This window comes from Pleurodeles waltl, chromosome 3_1, assembly GCF_031143425.1.
Source record: "Pleurodeles waltl isolate 20211129_DDA chromosome 3_1, aPleWal1.hap1.20221129, whole genome shotgun sequence".
In the NCBI taxonomy this organism is placed as follows: domain Eukaryota; kingdom Metazoa; phylum Chordata; class Amphibia; order Caudata; family Salamandridae; genus Pleurodeles; species Pleurodeles waltl.
Window position 1 is genome coordinate 1,709,692,291 of NC_090440.1, and position 18,623 is coordinate 1,709,710,913.

The window sequence follows — 18,623 nt, forward strand, 5'->3', positions numbered from 1 at the left end:
AGTGACTGCCCATCATACTTCAAATTATGCCATGAGCTCCCCAGGACAAGATTCGTGAGGGGAACCACCAGAGCACGATAAGTCAAGTCCTTCTAAAAGTAGGATCCCTCAGAAGTTTCTACTGCCCAGTTCTCATGACTCCAGACTAAGACAAAAACCTTGGTAATGTTTGACAGGGATCCTTCAAGTGGTGTCTCGGCTGGACCCATACGTTCTCTAGAAGCAATAAGTAACATTGTGTACTATAAACAAACATTTTTAACATTTCTTCCAGCTCCAGAATCTTTTTTTTTATTTTTTTCATCCAAATCTAGGTGGTCCTTTTTTTCCCATGGTCTCAGTACTAAATATATTTGAGTGTCACTGAAGGTATCAAATTATTTTTCCATCATCTTATTTTCTGTGCTATACTAGATTGTACTGCACTAAAAACTGAGGGCCTCATTTACGAAGCTCTAGCGGCACACTGCACCACTGAAGCGTTATGTTTTTTATGCTCCGGTGGCACAGTGTGGCAGCCCATATTTACAAGGCCACACAAAGCCTCCTTGTGTGACTTTTTATGGCCTTGTAAATATGGCCCCCTTTAATGCATAACTCTCTGTGAAATGGGCGTTTATAGGGTGTTGCCTTGGGTATTACCGCACAACACCCATGGAATCTGATGGAATCTAACGCATTCCCAGATTTACAAGTCTGGGAATGCCTCGTATTCCTACACCACCTCAGGGGTGGTGTTAAAGTGGCACAACCAGAAGAAATAACATTATTTCTCCCAGTTTTTCATCTTTCTATGTGAGCTGCATTTTGCAGCATACATATAAAGAGGAAAATGCAACTAATGATTGTTTATGTGCAGGAAGGTGCTCCTTCCTGCACATAAACAATCATTCCTGCAACGTATGCACCCTTGCACCATGGTGGAAGGGTGCCTGCATTGGCGCTAGGCAGCAATTTCTGCAAGAGCGCAGGGGACAAGAACAGGAATGTTCCATATCATGTACATTGTAGCAAAAAGGCTCGTGGCAGTGCCATGCGCCAAAACTTAGAAAATGAGGCCCTGAATGAAAAAATGTTTTAACCTCTACCCTGCTAGATTTCTTATGCAAGAACATTTGCTTTCCCTCGTTGAGAGCAGATTTGTATGTGTGTGTGTGTGCGTGCATGAGTGCATTCGCGTATGCATATGCTTCTGTGTGCGTGTTCCTATATTTGTATCCATTACATCAGTTCGAAATAGCAAACTAAACAATCTATGAATTAAACGTTCACATAAATAGGTCCATGCTGTTGGCAATCAAGCTTTTGTGGGCAACAGGTTTGTGATGACTTGTCGTCTTGCTCATAATTTCATATCAGGATCTACAAACAGTCTGCACATCACTAAGGGGCCGAATGCGTAGGGGTGACTCGGGTATGTTAGCTAATTATTCCAAGCTCCTCATACAATACAGGAATAAAACCAACTAATCATTAAAAATCATATGCCATGAATCCCTATACCAAAGCAATGTGATCAGATGCATATTAGCACAATGGGAATTGTATGATTTTTAGTTGCATTACACACACACACACACACACACACATACTTCTTTCTTGATCTTCTTGTAATCATAAACATTATATACGATGATAATCAAAAATTGTGGAAAAAATAGATATCAACTCAACACCTCCATCAGAATTTATTTCAAAGTTCATTTGATGAGATATCCCCTCCAACCTGCGCCAGAAAAATTGCAAAATAAAAAAACACAAAACAAAAATAAAATTGCCAGGGCAGTATACAAGAGATTGGAGGTCTGCAGGTAACATGTTACACCCGGTTTACTGGATTCGGTAACGAGGTCATTTGCACCACAGAACACTAGGATTCGATAACCTCACATTTGTTTTTTTGCCAACTGTAATTGGATTTGATTTATGCTACAACTGGCAAAAATTGTTGCAAGGAAGAATCGAACTCATAGGAACAAAAAAGGGTAAAGATGCAATGTTTTTATCAGAATATACTACTCGCTTATACAACGACTTCCCGGAAAGTGAAGAGGAAGAAGGATCACCAGAAAAAGAGGCTTAGTGAAAGTTGGGCTCCCCAACTTTTAGTTGCCTAAATGCCAGGTTTCGGTGGACAGTCTGAAATTGGTTGACCAGTAAATGTTAGAGTCTGTTTAAGGTGCACACCTTTAAGTGTACACCAATTAGCACCCAGTTCTCTAGACAAAATTAGCACCGTATCATTATTTATTGTAGCAAAGTCCTTCCGTCAAGGTCTTCTCGGAGGGCAAAAGCAGGGTTGAGGGGGTGGCAGTGCAGTGCAAAGGGAATTCTACCCTCTCGGCTTCGAAACAGGTCCCGGTGTCGAATGATTCCTGGATCTCACTTTGCTTTTGAGAGGTAAGTGTTTAGATGTTTTTTTCCCTGTGTTTTTTCATTCTTTTGTTCCGATGGCTGTCACAATTCCAGGATTTAGGTATGCTGGAAACAGAAAGGCAAATATTTATAGTGTGCTTTCAAACATCAAGCAAGATAATACAATCAGGACCCAAATATGCACACACTGGCAGGGTGCAAACTGTTATCTACAATACTACAATACTGTGAATTGTGAGTTAATTACCACGGAGTGGAAAATAACAATGAGGATCCACTATTTCCAAATAAAATTCATCATAAAATTATCAATACCTCAGCAATGAATGCCCCATGAATTTATCCCCTGCTCAGAGCAGCCAAACTATCAGTAGCAAAAATATTGTCTGATGGAAGTAGTCTCCTAAATGCAGTGCTGCATATTCATATGCTCTGCATGCTCCTGACATCTAGTTCCGGGCTTGGGCGTTTGCCACTTGCTTTAATGTGAAACATTTCTATTCAGTCACAGGATGCACTGTGACTTCAACCTTAGTAGGCAATGCACATTGCCACAGACTTCAACCAGATGCTTGAGGTTCTATTAATAAAGTAACACAGTATATATTTCCTATACAGTATAAATGGACTGGAGTTAGTCCCTGAGTGTATGCCTCATTTATTGACTGTGCATATACAACAAATGCTTTGCACTACCCTCTGATAAGGATAACTGCTCGACCACACTTCCACAAAAGAGAGCCTTCATGTTATCTGCTTTAGCCTCTGTTAAGCCTCTGGGGAACCCCTGGACTCTGTGCACACTATACGTCATTGTGGTATAGTATATGCAGAGCAAGCTTCCTACAGAGTTATGACTCAAAAGCCTTCCCTCGAAGAAAAACAAGATTGATTCATCCAACCTAATACTAAATGACAGTAGTATGCAGACCATGTGTAATTAAAGCAACACATGCTACAAATATATCGCTCCACTGGGTGTAGATTTTAGGTTATTAACTCCAGTGGGGACATTTTTTGTAAATATTTAAGACACAATGCTTATGTTATATGATATTTTGATTATGACATTCTGGTAGCTTACTGCTGTGAACATTTTTTCAATTGTATTGTGAGCCTTTGCAGGGTGTATATTTCAGTGGGGCCCTATGCAGGGTGTGGGTCACGGAGAGTATGAGAGGAGATTGGGGACAAGGAAATCGGGGGTGCCGGTAGGAGAGGGTAGGAGAGGTTGATGTCAGTATGGGGAATCATCCATGCTCTCCCCATCCTGAAGAAGGGGGTCATGCATGACAGGGCTACACTTCTACCCGCATTCCTAGCCAATCCTTCTTGATTTTACTGGCTGGATTTTCTGGTTGGTAATAGTGGGCCCGTTTTGGTGGGGAACACTGGGGCAGTTGTTATCGGGCAGAGAGCAAAAACACCAGAGGGTACCACTCCACTCAACTCATAATCGAAGCCAAAGAATGAAGAGGAGAGATTGTTGTGTGGTACAAAGTATTAATACTCTAATTCACATTATTTAGAGCTTGCATTTGGCTTGAACCCATGTAGAATCTAACTGGCATGAGAAAAAAAAGCAGCGCGGTCACAGTGCAGAACAGTCCCCCCACCCCGCGTTATATGTAAAAACTGTCACAGTGGTACCATTGCACCAGTTTGTAAACCGTTGTGCCACATTATACATGTACCAGATATAATGTAAGCAAGGAAGGCATTCCCCCACTAGGAGGCCTGTGCAGGCATGGTGCAGTGAAATCTACAAGGTTTCACAGTGTCAATCTAACGCCTGCTCAAGGGTAGGCAATAAAGTGATGCAAGGCTGTTTTAAATGGGACACCCCTATCTTTGCTGGACTAGATTCAAAATGTTTTACACTAGTCCAGCAAAGCGCGTCAACCTCATCAGAAATTTTGATGCAGCTGTGCTAATGAATTGTATGTGTGACTTTTGAACGGGGCGTAACTGGCCTTCAGGAGTCACAAAGGATAGTAGCTGGGCACTGGTTTAAGGACAGACTATCTCCCGGTCTTGACGTCATTATTCCCGAGCCAAAACATTTTCCGCTCGAAGCAGTGGCCTGCGGGAGAAATCTACACAACATCTCCATAATGCACGAAAGGCAAATTTCTCAACATTTCATAGGCGTAAAGATAATTTCGCCTAAATGTGCATACATGTGTATATTTGACAAATGGCACCAATAGAAAAGCCTTAAAAAGAGCCTTTAGTGTTAGAGAGAAAACTGACAATAAAGAATTATGGAAGCACTGATGTATTAGCCTGTATGGAATGTCGGCCAGCTCAATTATCCAATCACCTCAGAGCTTGACTTATATCTCAATGTTGTGGTCCACTTACCTACACAAGCCTTTTCACATTCTTTCTGTGTGTCGAATCTGTTATCATTCCCGCTGCAGCCTCCGTACCAGAATCTGGCACAACTCTTAGTCTTTGGGTCGTAGTGCCATCTCAGCACATGGTTCCGACAGGGCCCTTGGTCCTTTTCTAGTTTACAGATGTCAGTGACAGCAACTAAGGAAAAAACAGAATGGTCACCTGCATGCAGAGTTGTGGCACAAAACAGCAATTCTTAAGAGGCCAGCTACATAATATAATTTCTTGACAAGACGCAAAAAACATACAGATATGGAAAACAAATGCTAAATACACTTCTCCCTAACAGTATTGGCCTTTACCGGGAGAAAGGCACAAGACTTTTGTTCTCTAAACTTGGTGAAGGTGGTAGGTGTGAGTTTAGATGAGCTTAATTTTTCAGTGAAAGTTCAACAGTCTGAAGTCTTACACTTGTAGTTCTTACAAATGTCAGTTTACAAATTTCAGCTTAGACTTTTTAAATTTTCAAACTTGCTTTTTTGTATGTTCAAGGGCTTGATTCAGAGTTTGATGGCAGGGTTACTCCAGCACAAGAGTGACGGAGATCACGTTTGCCTTATTACAAGTGCGCTATATCCTACGCCCTTGTAACAAGCTAGATAGGCTATCCTGGAATATCTGTCACGTGTGTAAGGGAATACCAGTCCACCAAACCCTACAACAGGCCCAAGTCTCCCCAGACTTTAAGGGTTTAGTCTGGCAACTATGAGTCTAATTTCCCTAGGAGGCTCTATCAGCAGATGCCCTATTCAACGACATCTCAGTTCTGCTGCCTCATCTAGAGTAGGTTGGACCTTTTAGCTTCCAACGCCAGGCTCCACTGTCGAAAACCCTGTGCCATTGACCTATCCACCGCAAGATGCAAGACCCTCACTTTGCAGCAAGAGATGGACACTTAGAGCATGAAAAATACCTCCCTCATTTACAGTCTCAGTTGACGCCACTGTCTGGCCTGTCTACCCCATTGCTATCAGCTAATGAATGTGGAAGGGTCTCTCTTTGTAGGACAGGTATTCCCACATTCATTTTTCCTTATCCCCATTCAGGCCATTACCAAATGTGCAAACAAGTCCCAGAGTCAATCATCAAAGACTTTGCCTTCCTGCAGTTGTTCTTCAATCAATCAATAAATCATTCAGTCAATATGGATTTGTAGAGCGTGGCTAATCGCTCGTGAGTGTATCTAGGCAGTAGGCTTATGGTGCAATCAGTTAAAGAGCTAGGTATTCAGTCTCGTTCTGAGATCTGTCAGAGAGGACGTTGGTCAGAGGTGGAGGAGTAGGTCGTTCCAGGATTTGGATGTGAGGTATGAGAAGGAGTGTCGTCCGCTGTGACAATGACAGATGCAGGGAGTGTGAGTAAGGGTGAGGGAGGCAGAGTGCAGGTGTCTGGAAGGTTGGTGGAAGTTCAGGTGGTGGTTGATGTATGCTGGTCCTTGGTCGTATAGGGCCTTGTAGGCATGTATTAGTAGCTTGAATTGACATCTTCTCTGTATGAGAGCCAGTGGAGGTTCCAGAGGTGGGGAGTGGTGTGGGTTCATTTGGGGAAGTTGAGGATGAGTCTGGCCACTGAGTTCTGTACCATCAGGAGTGTCTTCATGAGTAGAGTGCTGATTCCTGTGTAGAATGTGAGGCTGTAGTCGAGTCAAGAAGTGACTAGGACTTAGGTGATGGCTTTCTTGGTGTCAGCGGGGAGCCATCTGAAAATATTTCAGAGCATGAAAAGGGTGCAGGAGCAAGCAGAAATGACTGCGTTGATCTGGTGTTTCATGGTGAGTTTGCTGTCCAGGATGATGCTGAAGTTGCGGGCATTGACTGTCGGTGTGGGACTGAGTTTGGAAGGCCAACAGGTGTCGTCCCAGGGAACGGTGTTGTTCCCAGGGATCAGATTGTCTGTTTTGAGCTTCAGTCAGTTGGTCTACATCCATTCGGCAACACTCGTCATGCAGTTGCAGAAATTGGACCTGGTGGTGGAGGGGTCTAAGCATCTCACATTTTGCTGTAAGCATTCCCCATTTTTAAGTCACTCTCCCACGTTCCTTCCATATTTACTTTGAAAATGTATACCTACTTGTGTAAAGACCTCTGCATCTGGGGCTGAGATCTCCACAGAGAAACGGAACGAGAGACAGAGGCAGAGGTCTCTGCACGTAGGTTTGTGGATAGCATTTCATAGTATTATTGTAATACTATTGTAGTACTAGTAAACATACTATAAAGTGCAGTTTGTGAATAGACCCCTGTATGAGGACCTAATATCCAAATTCAATCCTCTCACATTGAACTCTTTTATATCTCAGTCATCTCCCTTTCAGCTTCGGGTCTTTTGCAACATCATCATCATCATCATCCTAATCAAGAGTACCTCAAGGTTCAGAAGGGTTGCAGCTTTGATCCGTGAGATACAATGTAGGTCGTATGTTAGGAATGGTTAGTGGTCAAGGCAAAATGTATTTCAATTTTTATATACTATGATGATGATGATAAATATATAGCATTAAAACTCTAATAAACAGGAATCGAGGCACCAAAGGAAGATACTAGGATTGAAATCTTGAAGTAGAATATGATTGCTTTTAGAATGGCTACTATTAACTGGAATGTAAATAATGTTAGGTTGGTTAGGGATACTTGCTCACACTTGCTTCACTTTTGTGAAGCACTGCAGGTCAGTTTGACTGCAGCTGAACATTATAGAGAGAACGGTCATAGGCTAACCTTGAAGTAAAGGGAGTTTTTGCTTTATAAGATAGGTTAAGTAGTTGAAGTCTAGCCTTTACTCAGAGCCCTAGAAGATGCCACAGGCCATTGGTATTTGCTTTCCAGCATGGTTAGTCAACATTCTACAAATCAACTTCTGTATGACCTGAAGACTTGAGGGGCTAGATGTAGGAGTAGCTTATCACTAAATCATTCATGGCAAATTACAACCAGTATTTTTGTGATCAGTAAAGAGTCTGAATAACTGACCTATTGGCTAATCTAAATATTAGTATGTTGCAATTTTGCCTACCTCTTGAAAATTACCCAGCGAGCAGCATATTGAGACTATGACTGGAGACCATCAAGGGGTGCTGGCCAGCACATCACCATGAATTGTATTGATTTTCAGTAAAGTACACTTTTTAAAATAATACAGCTGTTGGGACGGTAAGTCTTCTGCATATCTCTGGAGTGCGTAATTTACGACTCCCCCAGCCCCTGGGATCATAACACACTTACCTTGGTTGGGCACCTCTATTCTTACATCACTTTCTTAGTATATGGTTTGGTGATATGCAGGCAAGTCACTTAAAAGTTACTGTATGGTTTCTGGATCCCTACCTCAGTGAACATGACAAATGTATATATCACTGAGGATCTCTCTGTTTACATGAACTGAGACCCTAGAGCTTAGCTCTGAGGTCAAGGGGGACATGCATAGTGTACCCCTATTTCACAGAGAGCGGCTACTGTTCTTTCTATCAAGGCTGTGGTAGACTGACAGTGGTGGCAGCAATAAATCTATAGTCAGGGATACCTGTATCCTTGTACCCTTGGTAGGGGAGAAGGTACTAGCCACCCTCCTGAACAAGGCTGTGCAGTCTTCTTTGCCTGTGGTCCTGTAGCCTTTGTCTATCTGGGATGTGTGTTTGAGAGCCAGCAGGTTCCCTAAGGGAGAATGGTGAGGTGAGCCATTGCGTTTAATGTAAGTTGAGCTGTTCTGCTTGACATTCCAGTTCCACAGTGCCCCTCCCTATTCCTTGGAGAAGCTTGGAGGCTGTGTAGGAAAGTCACAATTTTTCGCATGATTATCTCCACTTTTTGCCTACTGTCATTATGATTGGATGGTTTTCACTGGAAGCCTGCTAACCAGGACCCCAGTGATTGTGCTCTTTCCCTCTAAATGTGGTTGCTTAGGACTTTGCACACCCCACAATTGGCATACTGGTGCCCCCATATAAGTGCCTAGTATATGGTAATTAGGTACCCTACTTAAAATTCCTCTCTGGAGACTAGCCCGGACCGATACAAAGAGCCTCCTCAACAGTGAGCATGACACAAATAGGCCTCATGATTGAAGGGACACCCAGGATTCAAAAGTAGCAGACCCTCTGATTGGATCAGCCTATCAATCAGAGGTGATACAAGTCTGGCTTGAGTGGACAGTGGTTGTTCAAGACTGGTCTTCGGTTCTAACAAGGATCTATCAGAAGCCAGCTGTGGGCCCACGGTGTAATGGCAAGGAAACTTGCTCACCACCTCTGAACTTGAGAGTTTTCTCTGTGATTGATGGATTCTGCTGTGAAGGAATTTGCCAGCTGTGAAAGTGCAAAAGGATTAATCAACAGTCTGAATGCAGAAGCAGAGGACCAGCTGTTTGTGAGGCTTGTCGAGCACAACAGCATTGGCTTGGACGACAAGTAAATTGCAAACTTCTTCTCAAGATAAGAAAGCTTGCAGCACATCAACAGAGACAGAGCGAGATGGGGAAACTTGATTTCACCAAGCCTTTGAAGGTGAGGTCACTTCTGCCAAGACCCCTCCCCTGTGTTGTTGGAGCCTGGGATACTTACAGTTACAATCTGTAGCTGGGGAAGCGTGTCCTGTGGTACAGGCCCCCTACCTTTCTCTTTGTGATCCATGGGGGTACCAGGGTGTACTTGTACTCTGGACAGCAAATACCCTCCTACAGCTAGCCAGTGGCTGCTGGTCTAGTGGGAATCCAGTAAACTGTGCCAAGACATCAGGCACCTGTGATCAGATCCCCGACGCCACCGGAGTGGTGTCCTTGCTAAGGGCGGGAGGTCACTACTGTTCTTTGGGTGGTGGGTTCTGGGGCTGATCTGGAACGTTTGATTTCACATCATATGTTGAAACTACACCCTTGCCCTACAAGGATTGGTATGATGGCTCTAGTAAATGAGAGCAACTCTGCGCAACAGGTCTGTAATATGCAATGCTAATTGTGTGTCTACAAGCTAACTGTTTTTGTATAGTGCTTAGTGTCTAGAGCTATAATACTGTTTGGGGTCAGAACTCCAGCCCAGAGGGTTGTAGAGATGTCTGTTTTTCACAATTTATCCTAGTTTTATGTGTAATATTTCTCTTATGTGTATTAAAGTATTTTTCTTTTTAAAAAGTAAAGCACTGACTGAATAATGATCTTATTAGCTGGTAGTGCAGTGTACCCTGTATTCTGAATGTCTAAACCCACCTCACCTCCTTGAGTAAGCCTTCGACTGTGCTGTCTCGCTACCCTGAGGGAGAAAATGCTGAAGAGGGGTACTTGATTACACAGTTTTGTGTCCACTAGTATTGAGACCCCAGGACACCAGTGGGGGACTCTCCAGTTGATGTGAGTGGAGCTGGGTAGACCCTGAGTGCCCGTGTGCCCAGGAAACCGTGTTTAACAGCAGCACATTTTCCTTAAGGGAAATGGAACTGTGTTTAAAAAGAAAAGCATACCTTTTTTGGTTTAAGAGTTGACAGTGGTCTAATAGACCACTGCCTACTGTTCAAAAAACCTTTTTTTTGGTTCAGAAGGAGGAAGAGGGTCCCACTGAAAATCCATAATCACCTCCTTTGAGATGTTGGTAAAATTTGGATTGCAAAACATGGATACATTAGATGCTGATACAGTATTTGGAAGGAATGCCTGGAACACTCCCCTTCCAGATAGAATGTTGCAAACTGTTTAGAGTGATTTGACAAATGGATAGAAAAATGGAAATGTCTATTTTATTGTTGATAGCGAACAGCAATATTTGTGTCTCCGTCATTAACATATATATCCCATTGTTTTGCTTCACCGGGCACATTTACACATAGTTTATCTCTGTGATGCTATGAACCAGGTCTTCTTGTTCTTATGAGTCATGTTTGTATGTATGGCAGGTTTACAATGTTTAGATGTACACAGTACCTTGAGATATGTTCTCTGTTCTGTGAATGAACTACTCCTTCATGTTATACTTCCATATTGTAAGTGAAGGATTTAGCCTGTATTAAAATATAATTTTCACTATGCAGTCCTATGAAGTTCTGTGTAAGTTATAACAATACAATAGCACATTGTCCTTCCAGTTATCTTAACTGCTTCATTTAATCTTTTGGGAGGGGGGAATGAAAGGTAATTTTCCGGTATCTGTTTAATTTTATAAGAACTGCATAGTTTTCTCATCTAAAATATACATCACCGATGAGAAAAATAAAGGATCATATTCCACATTTTAAGGTACGATAATCTTAGCTGTTTTAAAATATTTTCTAGATATGTGGTTTGTGTTGCTTTAGGAAACTGCTAATCATGACCAGTGAATGTGCTTTTGAGGATATATATATCTTGCTATAGAAAATATATATATCTTGCTACAGAAAAATAAGGAATGTGAAAAATGGCATTCATTATTATATATAAGGTTATCATGTCTATATCACTGCCTATGGTTCACCCTCGTCTAACTTTGAAATAGGAATGAAAGTTTCAAGGGTCATGTTATGCTGGTATTTACACCACCAGTAGCTTGATTTCCCCATCCCAAACCACATTTATGTTACTTCTCCTTAAAGAAATACATTCCTGCAAGGCTGAATGTTTGGGAAAGAGAGCTGTTATTTGCATACGTTAACTTAATTTGAATTTGAGTCAGCATGATTTGAGTTGAAGTATTATTAGATCATGGCTGCAATACCTGCATATTATTCAAGAAATTAGTAGTGGCAGAGTCTTTGTTCAGGCTTCATCCTGCTGAATCTTTGCTTTTCAACACCCGTGAGACACCGAATAACTTGTTTGTAAACAAGCAAAATCCTGGCTATTGATATAAGCTTTCATTTAGGGTCTCCATCTACGTCTGACTTATTCATGATCCTGGTAGGCATCCTGAGGGATTTTTGTAAAACATGGTGAAAATACATTCTAAATAAATGTATCAGTTTCTATCCTAGTGTACAGACTTCTTCCCGATGGTTCAACAGCATGCACAACAGTTTGCTGTTGCCACAGATAGTTAACCATGGAGTATTGTATCCTGTGATTCAGGAATGAAGGATGAGATTACTGGGTACACCTAAGGCAAGTCATGATGAAAGCCAGTAACTGCAAATGAGCAAAGAACATGAGAGTGCAATGGAGGATCTTAGCCTAGAGTATCATGGAACTGAGATGTAAGCAAGCATTCGAGTGGGTCTTTCCAGGTGATGGGACAGGCACTGGGATCCTCAGCAGTTATACAGTCTAGCACTAGGCTGGGTCAAAACCACTGGTGGGAAGATTTGCCATGGCCACCCAGGTCCTCAGATCATCTTCATGAGGCACCAAGGTATAGAGGATGACAATAATTTGGAGCTGAGCCTGGGCACAATGGCATCTAAATGGCATTAAATGGTCGACATGTTGTGGGTTCCCATTTGTTAGGTTCGCCAACAATGCATCCCACTCTATTGTCAGGGATGCCCTGTACATGGCATCAACCAGTAGCCATAGGCTCTCGAATAGAGATTCTAAGCATACTTAATTTTTGGTGGACTGTTCACGTACACAAAGGAGTATGGCCCTCACACAGTCTCACATGCCCCAGCAATTGCCCTACTGCACCAAGAGATTTAGGAGAAACATCTGGGGTACCTGTTGTGAATAAAGACAATTAAATGGTACCCAGGTGAGTTTGAGTGTTTTTTTTCTGCATACTGCACATAGTGTGGGGTCTTGGACCCTGTAACCAGAAAAAGGCACACATTTTGTAACTAGTAATGATATGAGTTGGAATATTTTAGGAAGGGAAGTCTTCTGCATGGCTCTGGACAGCAGGCTTCTCTGCCCTATGATCTCCTGGCAAGTCAATGGAAAGTTGATGTATGTATTCTTGATCCCTACCTCAGTGAACATGACAATCATTCGTGTCCACTGAGGTTCTCCCTGTTTACATGGATTGAGACCCTAGAACCTGCCTATGAAGTCAAGAGGGCATGCATAGTGCAACCCTCTTTTAAAGAGAGGGGCTACTGCCCTCGCTACCAAGGCTGTGGTAGACTGACAGAGGTTTCAGCATTAATCAATACTCAGGGGTACCTGTATTCCTGTTTCTATTAGGCGCAGTTGTCTACCAACTGCATCCAGATAAAATGTGTACAGTGTTACTTAACTGGTTTCTTTTGCCATATCTGGGATGTGTGTTTTGACAGCCAGTGAGTTCATCGAGTGAGGATGGTAAGCCATTGTGTTTAATGTGAGTTGAACTGATAGCCGTCCTGCTGGATATTCCAGCTCACCTGTGCCCCTCTATATTACATGTAGACGCTTGGTAGGTTGTGGTAGGCACTAGCTCTTATCTGCCTTTAGCTCACACTCTTCCTGCTGGGACAACACGCTCCCTTTGTGTGGGATGATGGTCAGGGCTCCTGGTCTAGAGTTATTTGAAATTCCTCTCTGGGGAATAGGCCAGGCAGATAGAGACTGAGAAGGAGGGCAGCAGGCCCTCGTCATGCACTTATTACACAGCGAAGATGCACAAAATGTGCCCCATGATTGGCGGGGCACCCAGGGTTAAAAAGTAGCAGACCCCCTGATTGGATCAGCCTATCAATCACAGAATGATAAAAGGCCTTTCCTTATCAGCTAGTTGGTGGTTTAAGGCTGTTCTCCACTTCTGACCATGCACTAATCAGGGGGCATCGAGAAAACTGAGATCCAGGAGTAGAATCCAGAATTGGATTGTCTTTCTCCTTCTGACTGAGAGAACAGGGTTTGGACTTGAGAAGGTGTGTCTGTGACAGATAGGATAAACTGGGCTTCAGCTCATCATGTGGCAACCCAGCAGGGAACAAGCTATCTGAGAGGCTTGTAGAAGCAGGCTACACTTGAAGCTCAATGAGACTTCAGGCAGCTCCTCAAAATAAGGAAACTTTCTGCACATCAACATCGAAAGAGATGGAAAAGCTCCATACTCAATCAATCAATCACTCATGGATTTGAAAAGAGCGACTACTCATCTGTGAATGCTCTCAAGATGCTGGGAATGAGGGAGGGGGAGGGAGGGGGAGGAAACTGAGGATCAGTCGAAGAGCCAAGTTTTGAAGTCCTTCCTGAATTGTGACAGGGTGGGGGACTGTCTGAGGTGGATAGGGATGGTGTTCCAGGTCTTGGCGGCGATGTGGGAGAAGGATCTTCCTCCGGCTGTGGTCTTCCGGATGCGGGGGACGTTGGCGAGGGCCTGGTCGGCGGAGCGGAGCTGTCTGGCGGGAGTGTAGAAGGGGAGTCTGTGGTTGAGTTAGGCTGATCCGGCGTCGTGTAGGGCCTTGTAGGCATGTATCAGGAGTTTGAAGGTAATTTTCTTCTCGCTAGGTAGCCAGTGTAGGTCTCTCAGAAGGGCGAAGGTGTGGCTGTGATGGGGGGTGTTGGTGATGAGTCGGGCAGAGGCGTTGCAGCCTTTTTCCGGGTCTTGGCAGTAGTTCTGACATACTATGAAGATAAGACTGCTTTGCCATTTATCCTTGTCCTGTGGGAACCTGTGGGTGCTTCCAGTTACCGTCTGTAGCTTGGGGAAGAGTGCCTTGTTTAAAAACTTACAATTTGAAACCTTGATCCCTGTCCCAGGACTTGCACAGTCTCCAACGTTGTCCTTCCTTGTCCTTCACTAATAGCAAGCATCACCATTGCCATGGGTGTCCTGCTATCAGAAACTCTAAACTATGACCAGTGGCTCTGTGGTACAGACCTCCACCTTTTTTTTAATTTCAACTAAGAGTACTCGGTTGGACTGGTATCCTGGTCTGCCACTACCCTGCTACAGTTAGGCCAGTGATTACTGGGCTAGTGGGACTCCAATAATTGTTCCAAGAAACAAGGCATCCCTAACCAGACCCCTGACACCACCAGGGTGGTGTCCGCGACCAAGGACGAGAGGGAAAATATGTTACTTTGGGTGGTGAGTCAGTGGGTGGACCAGGAACATTTGACTTCATATCAACTGCTAAAACTACTTCACTGCAATACAAGTATTGATATGATTGCCCTAGCTTTGAAGAGTAACCCTTTGCAATGTGGTCTGTATAATGCAAAAACGTGCTGTTGGCCAAAGCTCTGCTTAGAAGACTACTGCACCTGTTATTAAATGCCAGCATGCTGAATGCCAAAGCAGCTTAGTCTTATTCCACCTCATGCCTCTTTAAAACACTACCAGACACTCCCTGTCCCAGTATCTCACTCTTGCACGTTCTTGCCTTCTCCCTTTGTGAGGTTTTTGCGTCTTTTATATATTTTGCAGTTCTATATAGTGTGGACTTGACCCAACGGTACTGGAGCACTTTACATGAGCACCAGTTACATTAAACAAGGATATATTATTTATTTGTTTCTTTTTAGGCACAGTAAGGTTAAGAGATTTGCCCAGAATAACAGGATGTTAAACTGATGCAGAGACTTGAATCAGGTTCCCCAGCTCCAAAATTGGCAGCCCTGGCCATTACACCACATTCTCTCCCCTGTTGCTCTGCCTCCTGCTTTCCCCTTTCTGGTTTTCTCTTGGTAAGTGTCAGATAAGGAAAGTAAGTGCCAGTGCTAAATTATGAGTGTCAGTGGGCCCCAACGACAACTACTGGCACAAATTTGGAACTGCTCGGACGCCCTGGAGCAGGATGTTATTGCCATACAGATGCAGGTGTTTAAGGACCGAAACAGCAGTTCTGAAGTTGCTGTCTGGAAAAAACTTTCTTTTTATTTAGAAGCGAAATAGTACCAGGCCATCTTTGCTTTTAGGGCACCTAGTTCCTTAAGGGTGAATTTGGTGTCCTCTGTCCAGGGTGGATCCAAGTGATGTGAGGCTCGAAGTCGTCTGAATAATAAAGTAATTAAAGTAATACGACCAGCACTTTATTCTGCGTGATTAGTCTTTTTAATACAGGCAAATTATGTCAATTGAGCAATTTTGTTCAAGCGGCTAGTTAATGGTAACAAATATTTCCCAGTGTGCCATGCAGGTTAAGAAGCTTTGGCACCAAGTTTTAACCCTAGGCATCGCTGGTCCATTAAACTCTTCCCTGCTGGGTTTGCCAAATACCGGCTTAGATGGCTCAGTTTGTGGTGTGGACGTTTTAAATTTTTCGACATAACATGGCATGAAATAACATTTTCTTTTTTTTCGTTTCTGGAGCTAAATTGGCAACCTTGCTTCATAATGTTCTGCTTTTGCGGCTCTTTTAATGTGTTGGTCCTTGCTCCAAGATGTTCCAGCGTCATTACGAAGCTGGCCTTCTTTGTACTTAACTCGATAACTACTGCATTACGAGCTAACAAACCATCTGATCTCGGTCTCCCTGTTTATTCAGCCCCAGGACAGGATCATTACCTTATAAAATGCAGAGCAGAAGAACGTTATCATCTCATTATACGGCTTAACATTCCCCGAACTCTAGGATTTCCAAATTGAGTCATTAAAGAAAGTAAACTTCGGAAGGATTAGTTTGCAGTCAGATAATGACAAGCAGTAATGTATGTTTGGCTCTTCCTCAAGTGTACCTCAAACCAGATTAACAGACAGAAATCTTTGTTTCATAAATAAACATGAAATAGCTGCCTGCTTCAACCATTTATAAGCAGCAGAGGGTCTACATTTTTTGCAAGGACTCTCCCAGAACCCCACTTTACTATCAACACTGTTTCAATGTACTTTGGAAAAGGAGCCCTAAGGTTGCGTCTTCTATGAAATCCTAAAGGTTGAATGGCTTGGATTCAGGCCTCCACTCCCATTCACCTAAGCTAGCTAGATTAGCACTGGTTGCCCGTTTGAGAAGATTCCGTCACTGTGCAGTTTAGTGCACTTGCGTCAGTGAGCAGTGTGGAAGACTTGCCTTTTGTAGGCAGTGGGAGAAGCTTGCAGTAATGGACAACATGAGAAACTTGTACAGAGAGGCAGTAAAAGGACCTGAACCTGGTTGAAAATGTGAGACACTAGCACTTGTCAGCAGAGTAAGCATTTTGCAGTTTTGGCCAGTACGAGTACCTTGCACCGGGAGGCAGTAAAAGGACTTGGCAATGGTTGAAAATGTGAAACACTAGCACTTGTTAGCAGACTGAGAATCTTGCAGTAGCGGGCAGTATGAGAAGCTTACATGAGAGGCAGTAAAAGGACGTAGAACTGGTTGAAATGTAAGACATTAGCACTTGTCAGCAATGAGAAGCTTGCAGAAGTGGGTAGCAAGAGAAGTTGCACCAGGAGGCAGTAAAAAAACCTGGAGTTGGTTTAAAATGTGAGACACTAGCACTTGTCAGCAGAGTGACATGTTTGAAGTAATGAACGGTGTCAGAAATCTTGCACAGGGAGGAAGTAAAAGGAACAGGAGCTCATTGAAAATGTGAGACACTAGCACTTGTCAGCAGAGTGAGAAGCTTGCAGTAATGGGCAGTATGAGAAGCTTGCACTGGGAGGCAGTAAAAGGATGAGAAATGGTTGAAAATCGGAGACACTAGCACTTATCAGCATAGTGAGAAGCTTACAGTAATGGACAGTATGAGAAGCTTGCACCAGGAGGCAGTAAAAGGACCTTGAACATTTTGAAAATGTGAGACAGTATCACTTGTCAGCAGAGTGAGAAGCTTGCAGTAATAGGCAGTATGAGTAGCTTGCATCTGTAGACAGTAAAAAGACCTGGAGCTGAGTAGAAATGTGAGACACTAGCACTTGTCAGCAGAGTGAGAACCTTGCAGGAATAGGCAGTATGAGTAGCTTGCATCTGTAGACAGTAAAAAGACCTGGAGCTGGGTGAAAATGTAAAACACTAGCACTTGTCAGCAGAGTGAGAAGCTTGCAGGAATGGGTAGTATGAGAAGCTTGCACCGGGAGGCAGTAAAAGGACTTCGAAATTGTTGAAAATGTGAGACACTAGCACTTGTCAGCAGAGTGAGAAGCTTACAGTAATGGGCAGTATGAGAAGCTTGAACCGAGAGGCAGTAAAAGGACTTAGAACTGGTTGAAAATGTAAGACATTAGAACTTGTCAGCAGAGTGAGAAGCTTGCAGTTATGGGCAGTATGAGTAGCTACCACCGGGAGGCAGTAAAAGGACCTGGAGCTGGTTGAACATGTGAGACACTTGCCCTTTGTCAGCAGAGTGAGAAGCTTGCAGTTATAGGCGGTATAAGTAGCTTGCATTGGGAGACAGTAAAAGCACTTGGAACTGGTTGAAAATGTAAGACACTGGCACTTGTCAGCAGTGAGAAGCTTACAGTAGTGGGCAGCAAGAGAAGCTTGCACAAGAAGGCAATAAAAGGACCTGGAGTTGGTTGAAATTGTGAGACACTAGCACTTGTCAGTATAGTGAGATGCTTGCAATAATGAACAGTATCAGAAGCTTGCACCGGGACGAAGTAAAAGGACCTGGAGCTCATTGATAATGTGAGAGACACTAGCACTTGTCAGCAGAGTGAGAGGCTTGCATTAATGGGCAGCATGAGAAGCTTGAACCATGTGGCAGTAAAATGACCTGGAACTGGTTGAAAGTGCGAGACACTAGCTTTTGTTTGCAGAGTGAGAAGCTTGCAGTAATGGGCAATATGAGAAGCTTGCACCGTGAGATAGTAAAAGGTCTTGGGAATGGTTGAAAATGTGAGACCGTAGCACTTGTCAGCAAATGAGAAGCTTGCAGTAATGGGCAGTATGAGGGCTTGCACTGGGAGGCAGTAAAAGGACCTGAAGCTGATGAACATGTGAGACACTAGCACTTGTTAGCAGACGGAGAAGCTTGTAGTAATAGGCAGTATGAGAAGCTTGAACCGGGAGGCAGTAAAAGGACTTACAAATTTGAGCACTTGTCAGCAGAGTGAGAAACGTGCAGTAAGAGACAATATGAAAAACTTACACCTGTAGGTAGTA

General features: G+C 43.3%; 1 protein-coding gene across 1 annotated transcript in view; it reads right to left on the reverse strand.

Moving 5' to 3' along the window:
- Positions 1–1,664: 1,664 nt before the first annotated feature.
- COL6A3 (collagen type VI alpha 3 chain) overlaps positions 1,665–18,623 on the reverse strand; it is a 291,731-nt gene continuing 274,772 nt past the window's right edge. The window contains exons 46-47 of the mRNA XM_069225565.1: positions 4,741–4,914; positions 1,665–2,481 (exon numbers count right to left, since the gene is read on the reverse strand). Of these exons, the coding sequence (XP_069081666.1) occupies positions 2,435–2,481; positions 4,741–4,914 (221 nt within the window). The 3' untranslated portion in view covers positions 1,665–2,434. The remainder of the gene's footprint in view (positions 2,482–4,740; positions 4,915–18,623) is intronic.